The sequence below is a fragment of the Gossypium raimondii genome, chromosome 5 (genome assembly GCF_025698545.1).
Source record: "Gossypium raimondii isolate GPD5lz chromosome 5, ASM2569854v1, whole genome shotgun sequence".
Taxonomy (NCBI): domain Eukaryota; kingdom Viridiplantae; phylum Streptophyta; class Magnoliopsida; order Malvales; family Malvaceae; genus Gossypium; species Gossypium raimondii.
Genome location: NC_068569.1, coordinates 1,186,710 through 1,211,337, shown reverse-complemented (window position 1 = coordinate 1,211,337; position 24,628 = coordinate 1,186,710). Strand labels below are relative to the sequence as shown.

At 30.5% G+C, this 24,628-nt stretch overlaps 3 protein-coding genes and 2 non-coding genes across 6 annotated transcripts; all 5 read right to left on the bottom strand.

Moving 5' to 3' along the window:
• Positions 1–6,344: 6,344 nt before the first annotated feature.
• On the bottom strand, positions 6,345–6,779 carry LOC105766741 (uncharacterized). Its single transcript, XM_012586318.1, has one exon. The coding sequence runs from the start codon at positions 6,777–6,779 to the stop codon at positions 6,345–6,347; it is 435 nt and encodes a 144-aa protein (XP_012441772.1).
• A 1,786-nt stretch (positions 6,780–8,565) lies between these two features.
• LOC105770833 (monogalactosyldiacylglycerol synthase 2, chloroplastic) lies at positions 8,566–11,048 on the bottom strand. The gene is made up of 8 exons (XM_012592185.2): positions 10,462–11,048; positions 10,195–10,367; positions 9,955–10,116; positions 9,725–9,866; positions 9,413–9,637; positions 9,262–9,324; positions 9,118–9,192; positions 8,566–9,031 (listed from the first exon to the last, which is right to left on the bottom strand). The coding sequence occupies exons 1-8, from the start codon at positions 10,765–10,767 to the stop codon at positions 8,771–8,773; spliced, it is 1,407 nt and encodes a 468-aa protein (XP_012447639.1). The 5' UTR covers positions 10,768–11,048; the 3' UTR covers positions 8,566–8,770.
• Positions 11,049–14,168: 3,120 nt separating this feature from the next.
• Positions 14,169–14,242, bottom strand: TRNAR-UCG (transfer RNA arginine (anticodon UCG)). The gene has a single exon. It is a non-coding gene; the product is annotated as a tRNA-Arg (tRNA).
• A 253-nt stretch (positions 14,243–14,495) lies between these two features.
• Positions 14,496–14,569, bottom strand: TRNAR-UCG (transfer RNA arginine (anticodon UCG)). Its single transcript has one exon. It is a non-coding gene; the product is annotated as a tRNA-Arg (tRNA).
• A 675-nt stretch (positions 14,570–15,244) lies between these two features.
• On the bottom strand, positions 15,245–17,940 carry LOC105770668 (uncharacterized). 2 transcript variants are annotated; one of them, XM_012591981.2, is made up of 5 exons: positions 17,634–17,939; positions 17,532–17,562; positions 16,450–16,493; positions 16,059–16,329; positions 15,245–15,859 (listed from the first exon to the last, which is right to left on the bottom strand). In XM_012591981.2, exons 3-5 carry the CDS (start codon positions 16,486–16,488, stop codon positions 15,570–15,572), a joined length of 600 nt encoding a protein of 199 aa, XP_012447435.1. In that variant the 5' UTR covers positions 16,489–16,493; positions 17,532–17,562; positions 17,634–17,939; the 3' UTR covers positions 15,245–15,569. The 2 variants fall into 2 exon arrangements, with proteins under 2 accessions (XP_012447435.1, XP_012447432.1); XM_012591978.2 differs by lacking the exon at positions 17,532–17,562 and having other exon boundaries at positions 17,634–17,940.
• Positions 17,941–24,628: the final 6,688 nt, after the last annotated feature.

The following is a 24,628-nucleotide window of genomic DNA, read 5'->3' as shown; positions in this document are numbered from 1 at the left end:
TCATTTAGTTATTAAAATGAATTAAAAACAAAATTAAAAGCCATTTTTTGCCTATCTTCAACCCCTAGCCCAAAAATTGCATGGAGAAATCATGGCTAGGGTTTTTCAAGCTTCCAGGCTCAATTGTAAGTCCGTTCTATTCCTGTTTTTACGTTTTTGAAATCATCGTAACAAGATTTACCTATTTTTGCCATTGTTTTTAACTAGGGTTTGTGTTTAAAAATTTACCCATGAATGATATGCATGTATTTTGATGTTTTATGGAAGAATATGAATGTTTGGAGTGTGATAAACAATTTGTACTAAGTAATTTTCGATGAAAATGCCTAAAAGGATTAATTTGTAAAAGTTATAAAATATGTCACAAGTGTGTGAATAAGTGAGTATTGTGGACTGCTATAGTTATGAAAATGGTTTAGCTAGGCCTAAAATGCAAGGAAATTGAATAAAAATTATTTTACGAGCTTAGGGGCAAAATTGTAATTTTGTGAAACTTTAGGGGAAAAACGTAATTTTGCAAAAGTATGATTTTTGGAATGGAATGAATAGTGTGAAGGTTATATAAGTTAAATGTATTGTTATAAATCAAAAAAGACGAGAAATTGAAATTGATCGATAAAAAGAAAAGTGAGAAAAAGTGAAAAATTTCCGAATGAACCTTTGGAATAAAAAGGGATACGAACGAAGTGACAGAAATGATCACATGTGTGGCACGGATTGTGTGTAGGCCACTATGTAAAAGTGAAAGTGATGGTCACGTGTGTAGTACTATGTGCAGGCTACTACGTGTACCAGAATGATAGGTCGCATATGTAGTACTATGTGCAGGCTACTATGCGTACAAGATAGTTTCGATCACGTGTGTAGTACTATGTGCAGGCTACTACGTGTATTGGATGGTAATGGTCACATGTGTAGTACTATGTGCAGGCTACTATGTGAACTGAACATCATTGATTAGTAAGGTGGTTGCTATGTGCTGATTCCACCGGACATCATTGATTAATAAGGTGGTTGCTATGTGCTGAATCCACCAAGTTTCTGTTATTATTCCGAAGTGTTCATCGGGAAATTGACTAAGTGTAATTGAATAATGAATATAGGTGTGGAATTGAATTTAATATCGACTTAGAAATGGAAAAGTGAATTTTGAATTGAATTGTGATTGAAAGTGAAAAAGTGAAATTATGAAAGAGTACATTTAGCAATAAAACAATTTAGACAGCAACAGTTGTGTGACTTTGAAAAATCACCAAAAATGGTGGAGATTGAATTAGAGGCTGAATAATATATGAAATTGAAGCTGAATGAGTCTATTTTTACATAAAAGAAACAGAGCAAGCAAAAGAGTTATATATTTTGAGATATTTGAAGTTTAGTTAGACAGAGTCAGAATGAGTTTAGAATCCCCTATTCTGACATTGGAAAATTGTCAAAAATTGTACAAAAATAATTATGGGATAAAATTTATATGTTTAGAATCCTCAGTGAATCTATTTTCAAGAGAAGCAAACAGAGGTAATATCTGAATTCTGTACAATGAGATAATTAATTTTTAGTGAAGAGAGGTCAGAACTGTCGAGCAGTGAAACAGGGGAAATTTAAAGAATAAACTATACCATTTGGCTAAACAAAAAATTCTGAAAATTTTATGGTAAGAAGATATGTGAATCTAGTTTTGGGAAAAATTTACAGATCTTAATTTGGAGTTCTGTAGGTCCAAGTAAAAATAATTTAGTGACTCTGACTCGAATAGACAGCTTTGAATATACATGTGTATATTAGTTATAGTTAAAGTTCATGTGAGAAAATAAAATTTCATAGTATGTGTATGTGGTATACTTGGTATATGATTTGGTATGTAGCAATGTCAGAAATGGTTTATGAATTAACTCATGTTGATAAGTTTGATACATAAATAAATGTGGTGCTTATCCATGCTTATAATGCTTATACTATATGTTTATTTGGCTAGCATGTTTGGTTTGTATGCTTAGGCTTTGGCCAAGTTGTAGCTGGATTACGCCACATTCAATTTATAAAATTATGCATTGAGATGGTAAATGTCTAGATGGAAATATGCTTGTGATCATAAAAGGGTGGTAAGGCTTAAAGTTCGTAATCTTTATTAAAATGGTTTATCATGTGGTTAGTCTTCAAAAAGACTAGCTTGCGACTATGGTTGAGTGTAATGTTTATATCTTGTGTGATATGCATAGGAAATGGGAGTGGAAAGGAAATGAAATACTAGGTTCATGCTTGAAGCGTAAAATGATGCAAAAAGGGGACGTTAAGTTAAACGATTAAATATGTATTAATATTGAACTTAGTGAAATTGAACTGTACGTGAATGGAAATTGCAAATGATATGATGTAAATTAAATGAATTATTGTGGTATTCAAATGTATATTGGATGGAGAAATTGAATTTAATCGTGAACATGAGAATCGTGAATTAAATGAAATGGAAATGAAGTATTGAATTGCATGAGTATGTATTGGGTCTCAGAAGCCCTATTTGTTACAAATATAGTATTTTGAAGTTATAACGTGAAGATTTATAAAAGCATGTTAAAAATTTGAAGAGTTTAAATTTGAATGAAATTTTATAACTCGGTTTAACATGTTTATAAGTGTATGTGTTCTGGTAATGCTTCGTACCCTATTCCGGCGTCGAATACGGGTAAGAGGTGTTACAATGTGACATCGCCAGATTCGGTGTAATGGCCTGAATTTTCAGTGGTGTCAGAATGGTAATTTGAGATCACTAAATCTGAAAAATGAGTAGAAAATATTATTAATTTAGTAAGAATAATTTAAATGTGAAGTTAGGAAAATTTTTGAAATAGTGAATAGTGTACTAGGAATAAATATTAAAATAATTAAAATTGAAAACGAGGTATCGAGACCCCGAAGATTTTAAACCGAGCCATAAGTATTTTTAGAAATATTTATAGAGTGTCATTGAGTTGGTATTAAAGTTTCGTTGGAAAATTTTAACGTTTGGATAGTTAATTAACTAAAAAGGACTAAATTGAAAATAGTGTAAAATTTGTTAAATTGTGATTAAATAACTTAAGTGACTAATGAGGAGGAATTTAAAAGGCAATTAGGCCCAAATCATATGGGCTGGACGGTTGGGTAAGAAAAATCAGCAGAAGGTAAGGAGAAACAGTAGAGGTGCTCATGGGCTGGGCCGGGCCCAGAAAAAAATTTCGGCCCGGCCCAAAATATGGGCCTAGAATTTTGCCTAGGCCCGGCCCGGCCCGTTTTTTAAATAAATACCAAAAATTTATTTTAAAAATTAAAATAAAAATTAAAAAAATTATTTTAAAAATATTTTAAAATTAAAAAAATTAAAAAAGTATTTTAAAAAAATTTTAAAATTTTAATAAAAGTATTTTAAAAGTATTTTAAAATTTTAAAAATAAAAAATAATAAAAATATTTATTATATTCGGAAGGGCGGGCCCGGCCAAAAAGTTGTGCTTGAGGTCTGCCCATTTTTAATCGGGCCTCGTTTTTTGCCCAAGCCCATATTTCGGGCCTATATTTTTACCCAAACCCTCCCATATTTCGGGCGGGCCGTCGGGACGGGCCGGGCCGCCCGGCCCATGAGCACCTCTAAGAAACAGGGGCAAAATTGGAAACTTAACAATTTAAATATATAAAACAAAGACAAAAGTGAAAAATCTAGAGATTTCTTCACAATTTATCAGAAAAAAATGCCATAGGAGGTCTGAAACAAGCTGGTTTTTCATATATTTGAATCATGTAAGTTTAATTCCTGATTATTTCTTCTAATTTTTGTGATTTTGATACTTTTACAATTAGGTCCAACTAATTATTTCATTAGTTTTTGATTTCATGGCTGATTTTGAAAGTTACCATTGATGAGTGCTGGATTTTTATGATGAATAAACATGGAATTAAAACTTTAATTTTATTATATGATGATTTTATTAAGTAATTTTGGTAGAAATTTATTTTAGGGACCTAATTGTGAAAAAGTTTGGAATTAGGGTTTGGTGTTGCGGTTTTGAATATGAAAGGCTATGTAGTAGTCTAAAATAGTTGGACAATGTGTTAATTGAGAAAAATTAGATCAATTGAGGGGTTAATTGAGTAGGGACCAAATTGTAAAAACTGTAAAGTTTGGGGTAAAAGTGTAATTTCGAAAATTTAAGGGTATAAATTGTGAAATGAATTAGAATAGAATTAGATGCTGATGAATTAATAAATTTGCATTTTAGATCTAGAACCCGAAACAAGTCGAGGAAAAGAAAAAAGTAGCTGATTAGTCCCTGAACCTTTACAAATTCAGCAAATCGACCCAGGTAAGTTCATATGGCTGAAATTTAATGATTAAATGTTAATTTCATGAATTATATAATGGATGATGAAATATATATTTATTGATGAAATGAGAATAAAATAAAATTACGAAAACTGAAAAAATGATCAAATTGAGCAGAACGCCAGATTTGAGTACTTCTGATTAGTGACAAGTGACAAAGTGATAAGTGGTAGCTTTAGCTACACTTATCTGATCAAGTGACAAAGTGATAAGTGATAACTTTAGCTACACTTATCTGATCAAGTGACAAAGTGATAAGTGGTAGCCTAGCTACACTTATCTGATCAGGGACAAGTGATAAGTGATCATACGTAAGACCATAGTTATACTATGGCAAAGTGAAAGTGAAGTACTCAATTTTTCGTAACCGTTCCTTAATTTTGATCAAGGATGGTAAGTGACAAATGGGCCCGGAGGAATTATGGTAAAAGAATAAGTAGTAGTGAGTTATACCAAGGAACTCACCAAAGATTGTGGCTGACAGGTAAACTTAGTAATGGTGTATAATGTATAAGTGTATAAATATTTGGTAAGATTTATGTTTTGTGCCTATGAACTTACTAAGCTTTCTATAAGCTTACTTGTGTGTTTACTGTTTCTTGTAGATTGATATATATATACGTTCGGAGGATCGGGTCTGCATCAAGAATCACACTATCCAGATTTACTCCGGTAGATTTTGTTAAATAACTTTTTAGATTTATATGGCATGTATAGGGAATTGAAGTAAAAAGTAATAGAATGAATGACTAAGTATGCAAAGTAAATTTGAATGTGATGGTTGTGTTAGACATTGAAATATACATGTTTTTAGTTTGAAATGATTGATTGATTGAACTTCATTAGTATTTAAGTGAAATAGTTGAAATCTGGAATTGGTTGTGATTTGAAATTTGCAGGAATGTTAGATAATTATAAATGGGTTATATTGAATTTTTTTAAAATTTCAATGGAATAGTTTTAGACAGCACCAGTGATATAACTTTGAAAAATCACCAAAAATAGTGGAAATAGAATTAGAAGTTGAGTGAGATATGAAATTAAAGCTGAATGAGTCTACTTTCACATGAAAGAAGTAGAGTAAGCAAAAGAGTTATATACTTTTAGATATTTTAATTTTAGTGAAACAGGGTTAGAATGATTTTGAAGTCCCCTATTTTGAGTTTAGAAATTCATTAAAAATTGTACAGAAGGAATTATGAGTTATAATTTATATTTATAGATTCCTTAATGAGTCTATTTTCAGTAGAAATAAGTGAAAACACCATATGAAGTCTGTACAAAGAGATAATTGAATTTTAGTGATGAGCGGTCAGGATAGTCGATCAGTGAAACAGGGGAGACTTCAACTAATAAACTGTACTAATTGGCTAAACCAAAAATTCTAAAAAGTGAATAGATATATGAGTCTAGTTTCAGGGAAAATTTACGGATCTAAATTTCGAGTTTCGTAGCTTGAGTTATAATTAATTTAGTGACTGCTGCGCAGGTGGACAGCTTTATTGTGAATGGTGAAATTAATTTTGAAAGTAAATTTTTATGCCCTGAACTTTTAAGTTAAGTCAAGTAACGCCTCATGCTCGACTCCGGCAATGGTCTCGGGTAAAGGGTGTTACATTTTATTGGTATCAGAGCCCGGTTTAGCCGGTTCTCGAAATATGTGTGAAGTGTAAAGTGTTTAGAAATACATGCCATATAAATCTGTGATAGTGTGATGTGTATGATCCGATCTAATCTTTGTTATTTTTATAGATATTCTCCGATTATAAAAATGTAGCATCATATATATTATCCAACAAAACTCATTTTAAAGGTGTAGATTAATTAACTAATTTGTATTTTTTAAAAGATGTTATGAGAAATAAAATACTGAATAAAAATATTTCTATATAATATAACTCCATACCAACATATAAATATTTTTTTTGCATCAAACTTGAAAAAGCAAATGAAAGAAAAAAAAAAGCTAAGTTCGCCGCGCCGCAGCATCAAAGCCGTTGCCGACCTTGACACAAGAAGGTGACGCTGCATTCATCGTCGACGACAACGGTATACTTATGATTAGGCTTCCAAAGGAAAGGCGGCAAGTGATACAGTATCTCACACACACACAACGTGTCCATTTGCCTCAGCCATTCACAACAGTAACGCTGTTCGGGTGTCTCATGACTCCCATGTCTATGCATGTGCCTGTGTCGACGCCGGTGTCGGTGTCTAAGCCCATTCCCATCTGCCGGCGGAGGAGGGGGCTGTGGCATCGGGAGTATAGGCACCATCGCGCATGCAAAGTTCACCAGCGCGATTTGGGACCTGCAAAGTGGATGTGGAAATGTTATTTGTTCTGGGATTAAGGTCAGGTTATTAGGCATTGCAACGTAGAACATGGAGAAGATGAACAATAAAAGGACCCCAAATTTTGCCATTATTGATCTTATCTCTCAAAATATAAGGGTTGAGGTGATAAAGGACCTAAAAAAGAGGGGATTTTGATGTCTTACCATGGGCGTTCATTTCAATTTATACTGTGTTCATCCATAAACTTCTTGTATGAGACAATTAAAAAAACACAGGGGATGACCAAGAGAATGAGTTGATGGTTTGTTGATGTTATGGGAAGAGTTCATGTTTTCTCGGTTGTTTGTAATTTATTCATTCATTTATTTTCCATGCTTTTAGCATGAAGACCTTGTTAGGTGCCAAATTGTTGCTTACATATATGTCTAAAACCATTCCTTCAAGAAAATTACCAGTCTGAAATTTGGAAACAGTCTCTAAAAATAAACTGCAACCGCCTGCTACCATGGCTAAATCCAATTGAATTGGTAATATATATAGTATACACACACTAACTCATATCTGCTTTTAGTCTTGTTTTGTCTTGTTTTCACTTTTTTGGAACATTGAAAGCTGATTGAATTGTTGACAACAGAGTAGAAAGATGGCTTGCTTCTCTACACATCATGGCTGGTAACTCATGTACTAATCATGACACTTAAATTTATTTTCATGGGTACAGCGAACCAGTTTTTGGAGTTTACGTTGGGAGTCAACATGTGGAGGGAACGGAATCAACCAAAAAATATTCTTTACTGGGGCCGTTTATGAGCTGCCGCCATGGATCCCAGTTCTTGGAAACATTGTATTCTTTCAACATCACGATAACAACGGAGTCTATACCTACTACTTTTAGCACCTGTGAATGGAGTTTCAAGCGGCGGTACCCTCTAATATCTGTCACTCACCAATCAACAAGTATATCTGTTTAATATCCGTCACTGGTTTCAATTGGATATATATATATTTTACCCTCTTTGATATAGAAATCCATTTATTCATTCATGTCCCAAATTGCAAATTCAGACTTTTTCATGTCCCTGTCACTGCCATGCTGGCACCGTTAAGTTAAGGGGTTGATGAGTCAAAACAGTCTGGCCATCACACAACTGAGGAGAAAAAAATATGCATACAGCTCATATGTTAAACCATTGACAAGTTGTAAATCTGTTTGAGGTCATCATCATCAATCTTTTCATGCACATCTCAAATAACATTTTCTTTGGTTTTAATCATACCTTTGAATGAAGAGTCAAACCTACCAGTCCCCCTTCAGATTCCAACCAACTCTTCAATAGCATTTTCCCTTTGTTACTGTCCTTTTTGGGACATTCCCCATTAATATTTTGCATTCTTTTGGGGTATTGCCATTAAATTTTTCTATGTACTTCAAAGTTATAAAACCATCATTGGTTGTTGGTGTTTGATATGTTGCTTATTATTTAAGATTCTGAACAAAAATAGAGTAAAATTTAAAGCATAATTCCAAAAAAAAAAAAAAACACCAACATTATTCAAATATACAAATATATCAAAATATTTAAGGTGTTAAAATTATATAAATATATAGAAAAAAAAGGAATACGAAGGTATTTTTTTGAGCACTGCATTAATAATTAAAATCTACCAGACACTGACACAAGCAAGTGGTGCTTTTGGAAATACATGGTTGTTGGCTTTTAATTAAAATGAATAAATAAAAAGGAAATGATGTTGATTTATAGCTTTTAACATATTAATTCATTTAAGCAAGCTTACCTCCAATCAGAATTTTGCCTTAACTTTGAAGCAAGAACAAAACGTCATTCCAAGTGTAGCAGACTTTTGGTTTTACACTTAAACTATACTCCTTAGCTTAAATATCAAAGACCAAACTTTAAGCAGAAACTTAATGCCATATTAAGTGAAAAAAAAACCAAACCAAACCAAAAAACTGCAACACTACAACATTTTCAACTTTCACATTAACCTAATTTACACACTTTTTCAGCAGACCATAGTGGCCAAAGAATGATATACTACATTAAAGCTTTACCTATAAAACAAATCTTAGTTATATGGAAGATGTAGAGGTTATCTATTAAATTACGTTTGTTAATGAGGATGTTGAGTCGTAAGGAATGTTGGCTAAAGGTCCTCTTTGACAAGCAAGTTCATGGATATCTTTTACAATATCAAAGACGGCCTCTGGTTGTGCTAGTTTAAGAGCATTCTCCGACATTCTTTTGAGTTCGTCTGTCTTCGTGCTGAACCATTCCGACACGATTCTTGCTGTTTCCTTCGGACTTCTGGTGAATACGCCTGCTCCGTTGTCTACTACGTAAGGTACATTACCCTTTTCCTGCAATAAAAAAATGAAGGGTAATGGTTAAGGACGGCAAAAGTTGAAGCCATTGAAGCACATCTTCTAAGTAATCGTAACTAAACCTGTCCTGGAATGTAGTCATTGAGAACAATTGGAAGTCCCCTAATCAAGGCCTCTGCAATGGTACCAGGACCAGCCTGTAATTTCATTTAGACAGATTAATCTATGTATATTAAGCAAGAATATGTGCAAATATAGGTTCTTACCTTTGTAATTATGCAGTCACAAGCTCCCATCCATTTCTCCATTTGGGTTTCGAACCCTCTGACCTGCAGTGGAGGGAAAACATTGTTTAATTGACTGTTTCTCATTAATTGCCTGTTTGTTGCATACATGTGGTAAGTTCAATGAAATTACCTTCACTGGGATCTTCCATTCCAGTGATTCCAATGTAGAGGCAAGGGCTTTGTTTCGGCCACATATTATGATTAGTTGCCCTATTGGTTTCCCTTGATCGTTATCGTATAATGATTCGCCGAGAACCATGGCTGTTTTCTTAACAGGCCCCATTCCTTCACCCCCTCCCATCAGCAAAACAGCAGGCAAATCAGGGTCTAGCTCGAGCTCTTTTCTTAAATCATCCTACAATACATAGACAAAAAGAATGCATAAAAAAAAGACCATGATATAAAGATTGATTATTTTGTGATGTCTGGTAAGATCCTCAACCTTGGAAAGAACCGCACGAGCAAATGAAGGCCGAATAGGAAGACCAAAAACCTGGATTTGGGACTCTTCAAGACCATCATATAAAGCTCTTTTGGCTACCTCCTTTGAAGGGCAGTAGCATCTGTTAACCCTTGGATGAAACCTGAACCGAATTTCAACTGTTTAAAGATATCAAGGAACATGGATATAAAATGGAAATCTAGAAGTTTACAGGCTTTTGATGAACTGACCATGTGGGATGACAGGTATTGAGGTCTGTAATTACAGTAACAAAGATTACTTTCTTTTGAAGGCTTTTCCATTTAAGAACTGAGAGAGGAATGTGTTGCATCAATGGATGTACACTTATGATAATGTCTGGCTTGTATTCCATTAAACCAGCCTCAACCTCCCTTCAATGACAGATAACATAATTTAAGTTGTGATGAAATTAGAAAATGAAATTTATGTTGAAATAAGGATCAACATACTTGGCGTAATAGGAAGCAATGGCAGCAAGATAGCTGCTATGTATCCATCTAGGAGAAGTACTGTGAAAAGCTACTTTCCAGAGTTGTACATGTTTCACCATGAACTTGTAAGACCTTTCCATGTCGTTCAATGGCCAGCCTGTGTATTCTTTCCAGACATCTTTCACATATATCTGAAAAGAACATAGGAAAATCCATTACCTGGTAAATTAAATTGTAGATCTAGATGAACAGATGAAAAAGAAATGATAGAAACAAGCAAATCACCCTGTATTCATCTCCAAACTCGATCCGAAAGGCTTCTCGAATAGCCTCGGCTGAAGCTCTATGGCCACCACCTGTGTCACTCATGAGAATCAGCACATTCTTGCTTCGTTCAGCACCCATCTGCATCAACTGTATGGTTCCATCCTCAACCTCGTATTCATCTTCACTCTCATATGAACACCGCCTTCGATGTTTACGATGATGATGATAATAATAGCCGTTGTTGTTGATGCCACCGTAAACTCTCTGCCATACCTTCTCTGTAATTGAAACAACTTTTTCGGGCGACGCTATCTTCATCACCATATCCACCAAGAAGAAAAGAAAACAAGATACCAAGAAAGACAAAGAACCCTTTGGAAGTTTAACTGTTTTAACTGCAAACTACCCTTTTCCCGACAACAAGAAATGGAAGTTTTCCGGTAGAGTTACAGAGATTTGACGGCAGAGAGGCAGAGAAGCAGATGAGCAAAAAAAATGATGTCGTTTAAGGTTTATGAAGAATATAAGCTGGCAAAACGTTGAAGTTAAAAAAATTGCAGAAGCAAACTGAGAATAATTTATTGGTGGAAAATTTTGAGTGTAATGAATTTGCAACCATCACATTCGCATTTTATTATGGAATGTTCGAGAGGGAAGATTCGAATCTTTTTCTGTGTTCTACTTTTAGTTTGATTACATCAAATTAGATTAAGATGTACCATAATTATTTAATTTACGCTACTTTATATGATAAAACCAATACGTGTTTTTAATAATTTATTTTTAAAATATAAAATCTTTTTAAGAACCGTGGATTTATGAAATGTAGCTTCTAAAATTGGAGTAAGAAAACTAATAAGTATGAAAATTTAAAACTCTTTTTTCTTTCTTGTCCTTCTTTTGGGATGTTTGTAGTAAAAGGCAGGTTTTATATTTTCAGATTTTTTTTAATGATACGGTGAAGGATATCCGTATGTTAAAAAGTGAAAAAAAACAGGATTTTATTTAAAATCAGGGTAAATTAAAAGTTATTTGGAGACAGTGTGCAACAATAAAACATATTAAAATTTAAGTTGAAATTTTGGAAATAATATATTAATTTTCCAACACTATAAAATACATATAAAGGTATACTAATATAAAAAAATTAGTGTCAAAACAGTTAGAGTAGAAGCATTGTAGAATTTAGATTACTTGAATTTTCAATAAAACATTACTTTTGTATAAAATTTCAAGTTTCTACTCAACCTTTTTTTTTCATCTCAACCATGCTCTTATACTTCAATATTCAAATTTTAAATTTATTTAATAATTCACTTTGATTTGCTTTTTGCTTTTTCTATTTAGGTTTTGGGTTATTGACAAAATAGAATTTTGCTTTATAACTTTTAGATGCTATTGGTAAAATTTCAAAATTGCTTTTCATAAATATTCTTTAAAAAGTTACGTTTTCAATAAAATAAATAAGATTATAACTCATATATCATGTTTTAAAGTTATTTTCATTATTTAAATATAAATCTTTATTTTCAAAAAATAAAATTAATTATAAAATACAAATCGATAGAATTCAATTCAATTCTAATAATTCTACTTAAATTATTTTTTTATTAAACCCTACATAAATCTACCAGGTTTGAATGAAGTTGAGGAATGAAACAAAATTTCATGAAAAAAATTAAAAATAGGCTTAAAGATAAATTTGGCCATTACCATTTATATATTTTATCAAAATTGTCTTAATTGTATTTTTTAGTCTTTTTTACCATCAACTTTTGTTTTTATTTTCAAACTGTTTTTTCTTACTGATTTAATGAAAGTATCGTTAAAAATTTTAATGGGAAATATTTCTAATGAGATGTAATTTATTACTTATATAACTCAATAAAACAATTACATGTGAAAAATAAATTTTATTATCTAAAAAGTTTCAAAATGAATACATATATTTGTTTCTTGAGAGGTTTCAAAAGATAATTAATAAATCAAATGAAATTACCGAATGTGTGCATTCATTTTGAAACATTTTTAGATAATTACATTAATTTTCTTTAAATTAAGAGATATCTTTTTTAACTTCATGAATTATTTATTTTATTATTTTCCACATGTAATTATTTTATTAGATTATCTAAGTAATAAATTACATCTCATTAAAAATATTCCACATTATCTCGTTAATTATTTTAATCGTACTTTCATCAAATCATTAAAAGAAAACAATTTGAAAAAAAGGTTGATGACAAAAAACTCAAAAATACAATTAGGATTATCTTAACAAAGCATATAAACATTAATGATCAAATTTATCATTAAGCCAATAAAAAATTCACTTAAAATTTCTTTTTCCCAAACCGGTTTTACATAAAATAAATCATTAGAGTAATGTAAGTGTATACACAACTTGTTTGCGTGAAAGTAAAATCCATTAAAATGGTAAGTAAGTTACTTAACTTTTAATCTATGTTCATATTTTTAATTAAGTATGCCATAGTTTGAATATTTTCAATTACACTTTCCAGCTTGGATAGTAATACATGGGCTTAACCCTTTTACTATCCAAATTTTTATCCTGCTAACATTTTCCCTAAACTTTTGATGTTACATTTTCTCATTAATTTTAGAAACTGCGTTTCATATTGTTTTTAGAACATGGTTTTGAAAAGTCTAATTTAAAATTTGAATGTTGAATATTGTCGTCAAAAATGATTTTTAGATATAAAATGTTAATTTTAAATATAATGTTGTGAAGGTTAAATGTGCATTTAAATCATTAATATTATAATATTTTAGTATGAAAAAAATATTTTAATATGTGAAATATAAATTTTAAATATTTATAGATAAATATAAATATTAATTATTTGTAAAATTTAATTTAAATTTATAACAATTATAAATTTAAACATATAATGATATATATTTAAAAACAATTCAACAAAAATATTTATATACCTTGTATTTAAATATTACATAAAATATTTTAACCCTTATTTATATAATTATATTTAATATATTTTTAAAAATTATTTTTGTTTTTGGGTTTAAAAGTAATTTTAATTTAAAAGGGTCTCTTTAGTAAATTAAATCCAATGCATTTGACCTTATTGCACAAAAAAAGGATGGCTGGGCCTAATAATACTGAAAGCCAATTTTCATTTTCAATCAAATTCGAATGAGACTCGTAGATAATCTGTTAAAGGATACATAAATTTGAAAAAAATTATTATATTAATAGTCATTTTTCTTTTAAATATATATAAATATAAAGAAAATATCGAATAGTCTTTCCTACAAGAAAAGATTCATTTATTGTAGTGGAAGACAGTCAAGTAGTTCCATAATGAAAATGAACTAGTTAATAAGTTCAAATAAATAAACTTAAATAATTTATTTTTCTTACATTATATTATTTATATCATATTTTTGAGAGGAATTGTTTGTATACCTTTTGATCCGAAGTCAAAGGAGCTAATCTACAGTGCTATGCAGTCCCTACATATTATTATTTTAATTTCATATAACCTCATGAAGATTCATTTATTACAATAAGGAAAAAAAAACCTCTTTTTTCATTGTTATTTATATATTACAAAAAAACACCGAAAAGATTCATTTTCAGAGATTAAAAATTGAATCCAATGTATTTGACCTTATTGCACAAAAAAAACTATGACTGGGCCTATATAATATTGAAAGCCCAATGAAGAACACCAAAAAAGCATCGACCACAGTGGGAGTCGAACCCACGACCTTTTGATCCGAAGTCAAACGCGCTAATCCACTGCGCTATGCGGTCCCTACACGCCATTGGTGTAGTATTTTGATTTCATAAAGATTTATAACCTCATGAAGATTCATAAGGGGAAAAAACCTCTTTTTCATTGTTATTTATTTATTACTAAAAACACCGAAAAGATTCATTTTGTTTCTTTGATATTTTCAGAGATTAAAAATTGAATCCAATGTATTTGACCTTATTGCACAAAAAAAATGATGGCTGGGCCTATATAAAATTGAAAGCCTAAAAATGAAGAACACAAAAAAAGCATCGACCACAGTGGGAGTCGAACCCACGACCTTTTGATCCGAAGTCAAACGCGCTAATCCACTGCGCTATGCGGTCCTTTTGTTATTATTTATTTTAATATCTTATCAAAATGATTTCCTCAATATAATTTAAATTCAACTTTGCTTGTGATGGTTAATCGAATTATTCTTCAGCTTTATTTATTTATTTATTTTTATAAAGACGTATAAATTTTGAGGAAAATTGTTAATCGAACTAGGAATAATATCTCGTTGTCCTACTTACCAAAATGAGAACTGTCCATACGGTTTGATGAGTATGATTGCGTACTTTGGATTAAGTGTATTTGTGTAATTTAGATTAATATCCTATACATATTACATGTGTTATTGTTACTTAGAAATTATATATTTTAGTTTGAAATTATAGATTTTATTCTTTAGATTAAAATGTGTCTATAATCTTTATATTTTTAAAATTGAGAATTTATTTTTACCATACTTGTATTTTTAAAATTTAATTCCTCTACTTTTCAGATTTTAATATTCAAATCCAATTGTTAACACTATTAATTTTTTATTAAATTGGATACTATAACGTTTTAAAATAAAAGCAAAACCTACTCAATTAGTATCCAAATAATTAAAAGATCTAAATTCTTTGAAAAGTACAATGACTTTAGACATATTTTAACCTATTATTTATTATATGTTATTTTTAAACACATCCCTATTTTATACAGAGGTAGTTTTCATGTGCATACTGATAAAATTTCTAATAACTTGCTTCGTTTGCATGCCATTACTGATGTCTTGTTGTTCAAAATACAAAATACAAAATACCTGGTTAAGATCCTAATTTGTAAACCTTCACTGTAATAGGTTTTAAGGTACAAGAAGAAAAGCCTTCAGTGTACTAAACTAGCTCTAATCTTAGCAAAATACAAAATACCTGGTTAAGATCCTAATGTGTAAACCTTCACCTTTCATCATAACAAACAGCCTACATTCATTTCCTATAATACTTTCAGAAATTTAGTATGATAAATTTTATGTGGACATCTATATGCATAATCACTTCTTTCTTGTTCGAACCATCAAACTTGTGATGGGGAACCTGAACATAAAGGACATGGTGGGTCACGCCTGTTCTCGAAACTCGTTCTCCCTTCCAAACAATCTGCATGATATGCATGCCCGCAAACTAGAACTGCCACGACAGAGAATTCAGTAGAAGCCAGGGTATTTCCGAGAAAACACGGTTTCCGTCTCAGATGCTTTTGGCATAGGCCACAAATCATCTTCACCTTGTCAGGTGATACCGGATCCGTCACCAACAAACTGGACCTAATCCTTTCGGGTCTGCCGAACGCTTTTTGTCTACCATCTGTAGAAGTTGGGACACTTTAGATAGCATGGCAAAACATAAACCAGAATGAAACACTTAATTTTGGCTATGAAATCTCGATATCTTGTTTTATCATTTACGCACCAATTTTGATAAGTTAAAAGATTCATTCACACTATCACATGCTATGGAAACAAACAGATTCATGGCATGAAAACCAATAAAAGATGCATGTAACCTGATTGGCGTCCAGGCTCTTGGCTGGAATCAGTGAACTTGAACGACAACCTCTCATCATGTAAAGGACTAATCTTGGCACGAGAAGTTGATGGATTAGAATGGTTGCCAAAGTTTTGGAATTGGTAATGCTGGTCATAGTAACGGCGTGATCGTTTTGAAAATATCGAACGCCCGAAATTGTAATGGCGTTGACCAACTGAAGAGTTGGGATTTAGTAGCTTCATTGAACCATCTCTAACATCCATGCCAGCATCCAAATTGAATGAAGGCTAGAAAACAAAGAGAGAGAAAAAAAATCAATGAACTATTGCAGACCATTCAGTTGACAAAGAGATGGAGGGGCAAAAACATTATTATATCCAAGTAACGAACAAGGAAAAGTACAAAACCTCGTTGGATAATAACTCTGTTCCCGATGAGCATGGCATGCCTGCTGCAATATTTAATAAAGAGCACAACCATTATCCATATTCTTAACTTTCGCATTATAAAGACAAAGAATTTTTAGCACTTTCAGAATATCAGATTATAAAGCTGAAGATAAACCAATCCATTGCACGGACATATTTCATCTACCGAGACCAAGATGATCACCACAATCTCATTACGACCACATCAAGGTAGCAAAAGAAAAGTATTGAACCACCATTTCTAACCCGAACCAATGTGCATCAACTTAATAACATATATAGAAGACCTAATATCTAGATGATACTGCAAACAAATGCTCAATCTAATAGGTCCTACGTTTAGTAAATAAGATGCAAAACAGCTTCCAATCAAATGAAAAGGAGCACAAAAATTTCAAAGAGAATATATACATATTAATGGTAGACTGCAAAATTGTTTAAGCTATTGTTAGTTTGTTACCTATAAATTTTCCATTAATCATCCCCGCAATACCTGTTAAGATTGGGCATAGTTTGCAATGTTTATGAACAGAAATCTCCTAAGTTTCACAACACCATGAAGGTTTGTATGATCAAAATAAAATACAACACTTCCGTAACGTAAAAGCGCAAAGAAGCCAGACGAACCTGTGTTCATCCGGAACATTCTAGGCCAGGAACAGACAAAACATTCTAGCCCTGGTTTCTGATATCAATTTTTCATAACTAAAACTCCCCTAAAGGCCAAGAACCGTATCAACAAAAGTAACCATTGAAGAGACATACAAGAATATGATTTTCCAACCTATTTGATACCATAAATGAAACTCTTTTTTTTCTCTTCAAATCTCATAATTCATAGAATCCCACAACACTCCAAATCAAATAGCATCAAAAAACAAGCATTAATAATGATGATAATAAACAATTCAAGAAATTAAAACCATGAAATCAACAGAGAAAATAAGAAGTACACACCGAGATCAAATATTGATGAATAATTGAATAAAACCTTGACCCAACAAGCCAGAAAAATTAACAAAATTAAAAAAGAAAGAAGAAAAATTACGATGGCGGCATACCAAATTTCGAACATTTTTCATGTACCTAAAACTTCAAAAAAAAAAAAAAAAAGGCTTCAAACTTAGATTGGAACAAAATAAAAAAGAAAAAAATAAACGTACCCGAAGAAGAAGGAAGGTGGAGATTCTGATGATTAAGATGTTGGGAGCTTGCCCTTCTCTTTCCCATTTTAATGACTTAAAATTGAGACCAAAAAGAAAGCGAAACAAAAAATAGTAAATTATCCAAAATTAAAATGACAGGGGAAGTTCTTTGGAGGACACTGCACAGCCAAAGTAAACCATAACCCCAAAAGCTTTTTTTTTTTTTTTTTAAAGGATATTTGGGTTCTGGGAACTGTACGGTCAGTATGATTTTGTATGAAACAATGGCACGGCCAGCAAATTTATTTGGGCTTTTTTTCTGTAAGGGTGTTTTGTTTCGTGAGAGATTATAGGAAAGTGTAAGAATATGAACAAAACAACACGTGCATTGCGAAGTTTGGATGTTTAGCCAAAAATTAACTTTTATGTGTTTGTTTTAAAAAAATAAAATATATTTAAAAAGGATAAACCACACACAAATCACTTAACTACTAATAAATTTAAAATTTGGTCACTCACTTTTAAAAATTGAATCATTCATTAAAATTACTGAATTATTAATAAAATAATAATAAATATTCAATATCACTCTACACCCACTTATATCTATTAACAGTTAACGAAATAAAATTTATTATATTTCAAATTCAATTTTCATTCTCGTGCGATATAATATATTAAATTTAATTTTTAAAACTATTATTTTCACGAATATTATAAAATAATGCATTCTAAAAACAGTATTATTATCATTTAAATATTATATAACAATACTATATATATATTAAATAGTATTTGAATGAAAAATGAAGGTTTGTAAATTTGTTTTCCTCAATTTCCAGTAAAATTGATTAATATAAAATCAAATTGCAGTGAGCTAGAATCTCTCCCTCCTGCCAACTCTAGCGTTGCGAGGATTACTTTTATTTTTTTCGAAAATATGTGCATCACTAAAATGAGAATCAAAGCATATTACAATATGAGTTGTAGTTCTACACGTGGCTTCTGAGCAACGGCAGAAAGCGTATATATATCCAACTTGGCATTCCTTCGAGGGGATGGTGTGGGGAGGGAGGATTTTTTTTTTTAATATTACTATAACATTTTAATTAGAATTAATTTAAAAGTATTCTTAATTATATTTTTAAAGTGACATGGCACAATTTCATTGGCTAGAATCTTTTTTAACGGCTTTAATGGCAGATACCCACTTCAATAGCATAATCAAAATTTAGGTAGTCAGGTGAACAGAAAATAATTTTAAGTACTTGACTCAGACAAAACCAATAATATAAGATTAAGCTTAAAATTAAGAAAGATGGTATTCGAAATCTAAATTTTCTTAATAAATACGAATATAATGTTCATTTCGGTCTAAAGTCGACAAAGGCCCGAATCAACACAGGCTTGGATCATTGATAACAATACCTAGTTTGGATCCAATATACCTCCAACGCTAGAGGATAAATTAAACTAAATTGGTAGCTCGTAACCATGGCATATATGAAAGCCTAAAACGTCATTCTTAGGTGATTTCGTTTATCAATACTTCTAATATAATGTCTTCTTTTTCACCCTATAGTCTTCATGAATTATGACAACAAATTACTTTAAACATTTTATTTAAAAATAAAATATTTTTTCATATAAATATACACAAAAATAATATAAAAATACATTTTTTCCCTTTCTTTCTTTCCTTCCTTTTCCATGGAAAACCAAATGATATTAGAGTAAATTGCACCCGAAGTCACTAAATTATTAGTAATTTACGTTTTGATCGCCCAATTTTAAAAAATTAAAAAACAGTTAGTGAACTATTTAAATGTTTTCATTTAACTAATTGGACAGTTAAAATAGCTGTCATAGCCTGTATGACCACCTTTGTTTAACCGCTTGCACTGATTGAAAGGTCTCATTCCTTTCTCTTCTACAATTCTTATTTTTTTCAAACAATATTGAATGTCATGAATCTATGAAACCTAAAATCTAAACACTTTTTTCTACCAATCTCCGAATTGACTTAGACCTAAGATTTATTCTCCTACTTATCGATTGGCATTGATCTATTGTACCAATCATTGAATCGTCGCATGAAACTTGTTAGCCAATCTTTTAAAAAGAAAAAAAATTAACAATCTAGGGACTTACATAAAAACATTTAAATAAATTAATAATTAAAATAAAAAAATTTAAATAGTTCAGTAACCAAAATATACATTTACTAATACCGGACATGTCCACGTGAAGACAAATTGACTCCTATACAAACCTTGTTGTATTTCCTTTTATTAGGGGTGTGCAAAATTCAGGTAAAACCAAAAAATTCGGTTAATCGGTCGGTTAACCGAATTTTTCAGTCGGAGGTCGGTTAATTATTTTTTGATTTTTCGGTTAACGGTTAATTCGGTTCGAAACCAGTCGGTTAACCGAATTTTTTCGGTTTAACCGAAAAAATTAATAAATAAAATTATAATATATAAATAGGCCCACTATTCACTTAAGCCCAATCCAAACCCAAGTATCCACACCAACCCAATTACCCAACCCAACCCAACCCAATTATAAAAATTACAAATAATTTAATAAATAAAAATAAAAATCTAAAACTAAAACTAAAGTCTAAAAGTCTAAACAAATAATTTAATAAATAAAAATAAATTTCAAAGACTTATGTAATATTTTTAATTATGGAGTGATTCAATTCGGTTAATTTGGGTAATTCGATTAATTTGGTTAATTTCGGTAATTCGGTTAATTTTTAACCAAAAATAAAAAAACATATAATTTTCGGTTAATTTCGTTAACCGACCGAATTAACCGAAAAAATTTCGGTTCGATTAACAGTTAAAAATTTTGAAAGTTCGATTAATTCGATTAATGTTATTTCGGGTTGATTAACCGACTGAACACTCTTACTTTTTATATATTGTAATGGAAGTATGATTAAGCGGCTATTATGTATTATTTAAATTATTTTAATTCTCATCGAAAGATAGAAAAGTATGTGTTGTTTTCTTAAGTTTATTTATAACATTTGAATTTTTTATTTTATTCTGTTCAAATTATTTTATTAAAAATGATAGCAGTAGAGGAGATCATTTTTAAATTGTAAAATGACCGGAATATCAAAATTTCGACTGTTACATTAATGAAAGAATGGAAATATTTGAAATAATTAAGAGAGAAGGGGGAGAAAAATAGATGGAAGCTCCACATTGAACGTAGAAAAGAGACTGCCAATAAGGAGAGGGGGGGGGGAGAAGGGTTGAAAATCGAAACCACTTAAAAACTATCATGTTTTTGTACTTTTACGAAATAGTGGACCTACATAATACGTGTTTTTAGTTTCACGACCCAAACCGAATGTACCTTTTTTGATTCGCATAATGTCGAAATGAAAGCTAGGTAGCTACCAGCCATAATGTTACCAGATGAACACCAAATCTGACGTGGAATAAATGTGACAATTATTTACATACAAATATATATTAAGATCTAGTTTGTAGGTTTAACTCAATCGAGTATTTTATTCCTAAAGTAGTATATCTATAGAAGAAAGAGGTTGGTCGTGTCCAATACAACCTCTCTTTTCTTTATTAACTCGGTAGGAGGCATCTTAATTATCATTGACTGCTCCGATTGTTTTAAAAAAAGTCCTAATTTTAATTTACCTTTTTGTCTTCTAAAATTGATTTATAAACTGCCAATAATCTATTATACTTGTACTTCTATAGTATTTATAGCGTTTCTAAAATGGTTGGCAAATGAGTCACCACATAATATTAGCCAAAAATAACAGGCTGGCTTTGGATCCCCACCACCACCACCAGGTTCAATGATTTTACTTCAGTTTTTGCCTCCAGTAAAAGCAATAGCTTTGTTAAAGTACAAATATCCCAAAATAGGAGTCCCTACTTTGTAAAGGGCAGACAATGGTCCCAGGGTTAGATTTTTTTTTTAACCCTTTATTAAATAATTATATTATATCTCAATTAAATCGTAAACAATAATAGAAATATTTTAATTTTCTTTTTTCCGTCAATGAAATTTAAATTCAAAATGTTACTTTAAAAAAATATTCAACTTCTTATTATTTAATCCAATAAAGATGGTCCCAGTAAGTAATTAGCTAGCAGTCATGACAACTCAATCCCAACCAAGCTTCCCTTTTTTTTATTCAATTTCATAAATTGTCCTGCACTTTATTATGGTGGTGAGTAATTGTATGTCTACCCATTGTCTCTTGTTTTTATATACGGGAATGACAAAACCCTTAATTTGCAATCTTCCAATTGGTACTATACAATTCGTATTAGCTACTACTTAAATTTAATCAACATGCCCAACTACTTATCAACCCAATCTATGTCAATCACTCTAATATAACCTTCAATAAGTCTAATTATTTAAATAGTTTTTACAAAATAATTAGTTGACAGAGTATAATTGTATTGCAATTCTATGTGTCATGTGTCACTAGCCAGAAAATTTTTTGGGAGAGCCGGATTTAAATTGTATATTTTTATGATAGTAAAAATATAATTTCACCATTTTAATTGTATATATCTTTATAAATTTTAAATGATTAAATCAAAATTTGATTATTTTTAGGGAGAAAAATGTCATTTTACTATTCCTAATTTAAATTTTTATAAATTATAAATGGTGTAAATAGAAATTTTTTAATTTTAGGAGGGTCAGGGCTCCTACCAGCCTCCCTGACTTCACCACTGCATGCCACACTTGTATAATTACAATAAATTACATCTAAATTCAATTATTATATAATTTTCCAAACACTATATAAATTACAAACATTATACACTAATTTAGAAAGTGATTATACAAATGATATTATATTAAAATATTTATCTTTCTAAATATAATTATTAGAATGACAGTTCATATACTAAGAGCATAAAGAAAATGTACCTAAAATCCAATTAAATAATCCTAACTGTTAAATAGGACTAAACCCGATTATTGTATGATTAAGAAAAGCATCCTATGTTTCGAACAAATCTTAAGTCTGAAGATCATTGCTCCCGGCATTCGTGGAGTGACTGGACTTGTTAAATGTTGGTCAGCACTTTAGCGTGCTTTTAAAAGGTTCCAGAATTTGGGAACCATGTGCTTTAATTTATATATAGATTTGAACTTAAGCATTGATCAACTTTATGGGTGAATTATTATATTTTTATCTACTCCAGAATTGTTTCAGTAACTACTGATTTTCCTTAGATTATTTTTCTTCATTATATGAGAATTTAAGATACTGATTTAATGGTCATATTTTAAAAGAAATACAGGTTAAACCATATTCTTATAATTCGGTATTCTTTTGTGGAAAAGAAACTTCCCATCCCTTTCTTAATTTAAACCAAACACTTTTTAACACTATTTGGATTAAAAGCAACGAGAGAAAAACAAAGGAAAAGAGTGAGAAATTGAAAAAAACAAACTAAATGATTATGTATATCTTGTTTGGATAATTAAAATTAACAAAAGATAAAATCATAGCTTAATCACCCTTCAAGCGACTTCAATATAAAATTGTTTTAATGCATTACTTTTTGGATTGAATTAAAAGAATAAAAAATAAAGGAAAATATGGAAAAATAAGACTTTTTTTTGGATACATATTTAAGATCTCAACAACCAATAAAGTGTGTATTTAAAATAACAATCAACAAAGTGGAAAAATAATTTCGACCAAAAAAAAAAAACAAAGTGGAAAATAATTTAATTTAAAAAAAAAACCCCTCGATTTAAGGTAACAGGCAAAAGCATAAGATGAGATACTTTTGTGATCAAAAGTATATTAAGAACCCTAGTTTAAGGTGGTTTGAAATAAAGCCAAATGGAATAAACAAAGAAACAGGGAATAATTGGTGCAAAAACAGATTAGATTTGAAGAGTGGGTCCACGGAGTGGTGCTTGGTGTTGGCTAGGAAGCTGCCATCCACTTTGGGTGAAGGGTCCCGATCTCATCCTCACCGTCCGATTATAGGTTTCATTTTTATTTTTTATATTTTTGAATTCGTCTATTTGGATTTGGTGCATAATGTTGATAGCCGGTTCGGTCGGGCTATGACCCGATTTTAATTTTGTTTTGAATGCAATGGATAATACCATTTTTAGCTCCTAAATTTGGCAATTAGGTTCAATTGGTATTTGTATTTTTTATTTTGTTTACTTTGATACTTGAACTCGGCAACTAGATTCGATTTGATCTTTAAACTTGGATCTCATCAACATTTGATGATATGGTTATTGTTCTTGACAATCGGCTGGATTGATTGATCGGACTAATTGGATCGAGAACCAACCAATATACTAATCAAAATAAATGGGTTGAATCAATTGAATAAAAATACTACTTGAAACTAATCAAAATTGAAAACTAGGATAGAGGTTGAACCAATTTAATATTTTTTTGTTTAAAAAATTATGAATTTTTATTTATTTATTTATTATTGGTTTAGCAGTTGAACCAATCACCGATTAAATCAAGAGCTAATAGTTTGATCGATTCAATCATTAGTTTAGCTATTAAAACACGATATATAACACTCTAAAATTATATCATGTCGTCACTTGAAAATTTAAATATATATATATAAATTTCAAAGTGATGATGTGACGATCTCAAAGTGTCATGTCATCAAACATTTATAATTTTCAAGACCAATGACTAAAATAAATTTATTAACCTCAAATATTTATATTTTTCAAGTTTAAGAATTTCACTTATGAAGTTAAAATTTTTATTACTGGTATACCAAATAATTATTCTAAAATTATTATCATTAATTTTAACCATTTTATGATTTTCTAAAATACATTCATAATTATAAAATTTAAAAAGATGCAATTAAAAGCTATAAAAATTTGAGTTTCTCTTAGAATTTGTTTATATTTTACAATTTTAAATGATTTTTTTCCATTTAGTTTCACTTGGCTTCGATGATTTGCTACCAAATGTACATTCATTGCAAGTGGTAAGGCTT